General features: G+C 46.8%; 1 protein-coding gene across 1 annotated transcript; it reads right to left on the bottom strand.

The window, feature by feature from the left end:
- Positions 1-793: 793 nt before the first annotated feature.
- Positions 794-1780, bottom strand: LOC146754338 (olfactory receptor 14C36-like). Its single transcript, XM_085527527.1, has one exon. It carries the CDS (start codon positions 1757-1759, stop codon positions 794-796), a length of 966 nt encoding a protein of 321 aa, XP_085383653.1. The 5' UTR covers positions 1760-1780.
- Between the last annotated feature and the right edge of the window lie 287 nt (positions 1781-2067).

Genomic DNA, 2067 nt, shown 5'->3' with positions numbered 1-2067 from the left:
TGTGCCAGGATAAGTTCAGGCTGGACATTATAAAACACCTTTTTACAGAAAGGGTAGTTAAACACAGGAATAGGCTCCCTAGGGTGGTGGTTGAGTCATCGTCTCTGGATGTGTTCAAGAGCTTTTTGGATGTGCTGCTCAGAGATATGATTTAGCAGAGGGTTGTTAGAGTTAGTGTACTATGGTTAGGCTGCATTTGGAATTGATGATATTCAAGGTCTTTTCCAACCTGGGTAGTTCTATGATCCTATGATTCTATGAAGCTTGGAAACTTCTGACGTGATAACCCATATCCAAGAACTTGTCCTGTGCAGGGTCTCACAGGGAATGATGAAGAGGGGACGTGACAACCAACGTGCAAATCAGCTGCTGCTGCTGGCCTGTCAGAGGCACTGACAGATGTGAGCCTGAAAACACAGACCCCAGCCAGGAGACCAGGGATGGCCCATCAGCTGTTGCAGGCTGAAGTCACTGCACAGTTTGATGAATAGCTATTTGCTTCCTGCTGGACTGTGGGTTTCTGAGCACATCCAACCCCAAGACCTCCATAAATGTCTCACAAGAAGGAGGACAGACAAAGTCACTGCACATCCTTTATTCTGTTAAGGTTAACAGAGAGCCTGGTTCATTATATACAGTGTCTCTGGGCTACACAACAAAGGCACAAGATAAGAGGAATTTATTTCAATAATTATATTTTAGCAAAAAAAACCCCAAACATTTAATACATTACAATTATAAAAATTGATCAAAACTAAATAAAACAAAGTGTTTGCAACAGTAAAAAGCTGCATTACTTGTCATGAATTAGAAAAGATGGGCAGTTCAATGTTTTTGAAACACATATGGACATCGCTTTCCTCACTGCATCCTTGACTTCCTGGTTCCTCATGCTGTAGATAATAGGGTTCAGTGCTGGTGGTACCACTGAGTACATAACTGCCACCATCAGGTTCATGGATGGAGAGGAGACAGAGTAGGGATTGAGATAGGCATAAAAGCCAGTGATGATAAATAGGGAGACCACAGCCAGGTGAGGGAGGCAGGTGGAGAAGGCTTTGTGCCTTCCCTGCTCAGAGGGCATCCTCAGCACAGCCATGAAGATCTGCACATAGGACACAACTATGAAAACAAAGCACCCAAAGGCTAAACTGATACTAAAAATGAGAAACACAACTTCCCTGAGGTAGGATTCTGAGCAGGAGAGCTTGAGGATCTGGGGGATTTCACAGAAAAACTGGTTGACAACATTGCCTTGGGAGAGAGGCAATGAAAACGTACTGGCAGTGTGCAGCAGGGAATAGAGAACCCCAGTGCCCCAGGCAGCTGCTGCCATGGTGGCACAAGCTCTGCTGTCCATCAAGGTCCCGTAGTGCAGGGGCTTGCAGATGGCAACGTAGCGGTCATAGGACATGATGGTGAGAAGGGAATACTCTGCTGAGATGAAGAAGAGAAGGAAAAAGAGCTGTGCAGCACATCCTGTGTAGGAGATGGCCCTGGTGTCCCAGAGGGTGTTGGCCAAGGCTTTGGGGAGAGTGGTGGAGATGCAACCCAGGTCGAGGAGGGCCAGGTTGAGGAGGAAGAAGTACATGGGGGTGTGCAGGCGGCGGTCGCAGGCTACGGCTGTGCTGATGAGGCCGTTGCCCAGGAGGGCAGCCAGGTAGATGCCCTGGAAAAGCCAGAAGTGCAGGAGCTGCAGCTGCCGCGTGTCTGCCAACGGCAGCAGGAGGAACTCGCTGATGGAGCTGCTGTTGGACATCTGCTGTTGTTCCTGGGCTTGGAGTCCTGCTCAGAGTGCAGAAGATAATGACAAGTCCAGACCATTCTCAGAGACAGTTCTTCTGCTGTACTGTGAAATGTATTCATTTACCTTTGGATAATTTTCATTTAACTCCATAACTTCAATTTATTTTCGTGAGCTTCACCATCACTACAGAAGTAGAAGATTAAGGAGCTCTTACTTTTTTCTCATTTCATAATCATATCCCAGACTCCTGAATACTTTCCTGTTAGGTGCCCTTTACTCATCACATATTTTTACTCCAGCTTCTCTTAGACCCCCAGCCC

This window comes from Coturnix japonica, chromosome W, assembly GCF_054131305.1.
Source record: "Coturnix japonica strain WE chromosome W, WE-NBRP24, whole genome shotgun sequence".
Classification (NCBI taxonomy): Eukaryota; Metazoa; Chordata; class Aves; order Galliformes; family Phasianidae; genus Coturnix; species Coturnix japonica.
The sequence above is the reverse complement of the archived record's forward strand: the minus strand, read 5'-3'. Positions and strand labels throughout refer to the sequence as shown.

Coding starts and splice junctions, on each gene's coding strand:
- LOC146754338 (XM_085527527.1), bottom strand. CDS start 1,759: ATGTCCAACAGCAGCTCCATCAGCGAGTTCCTCCTGCTGCCGTTGGCA.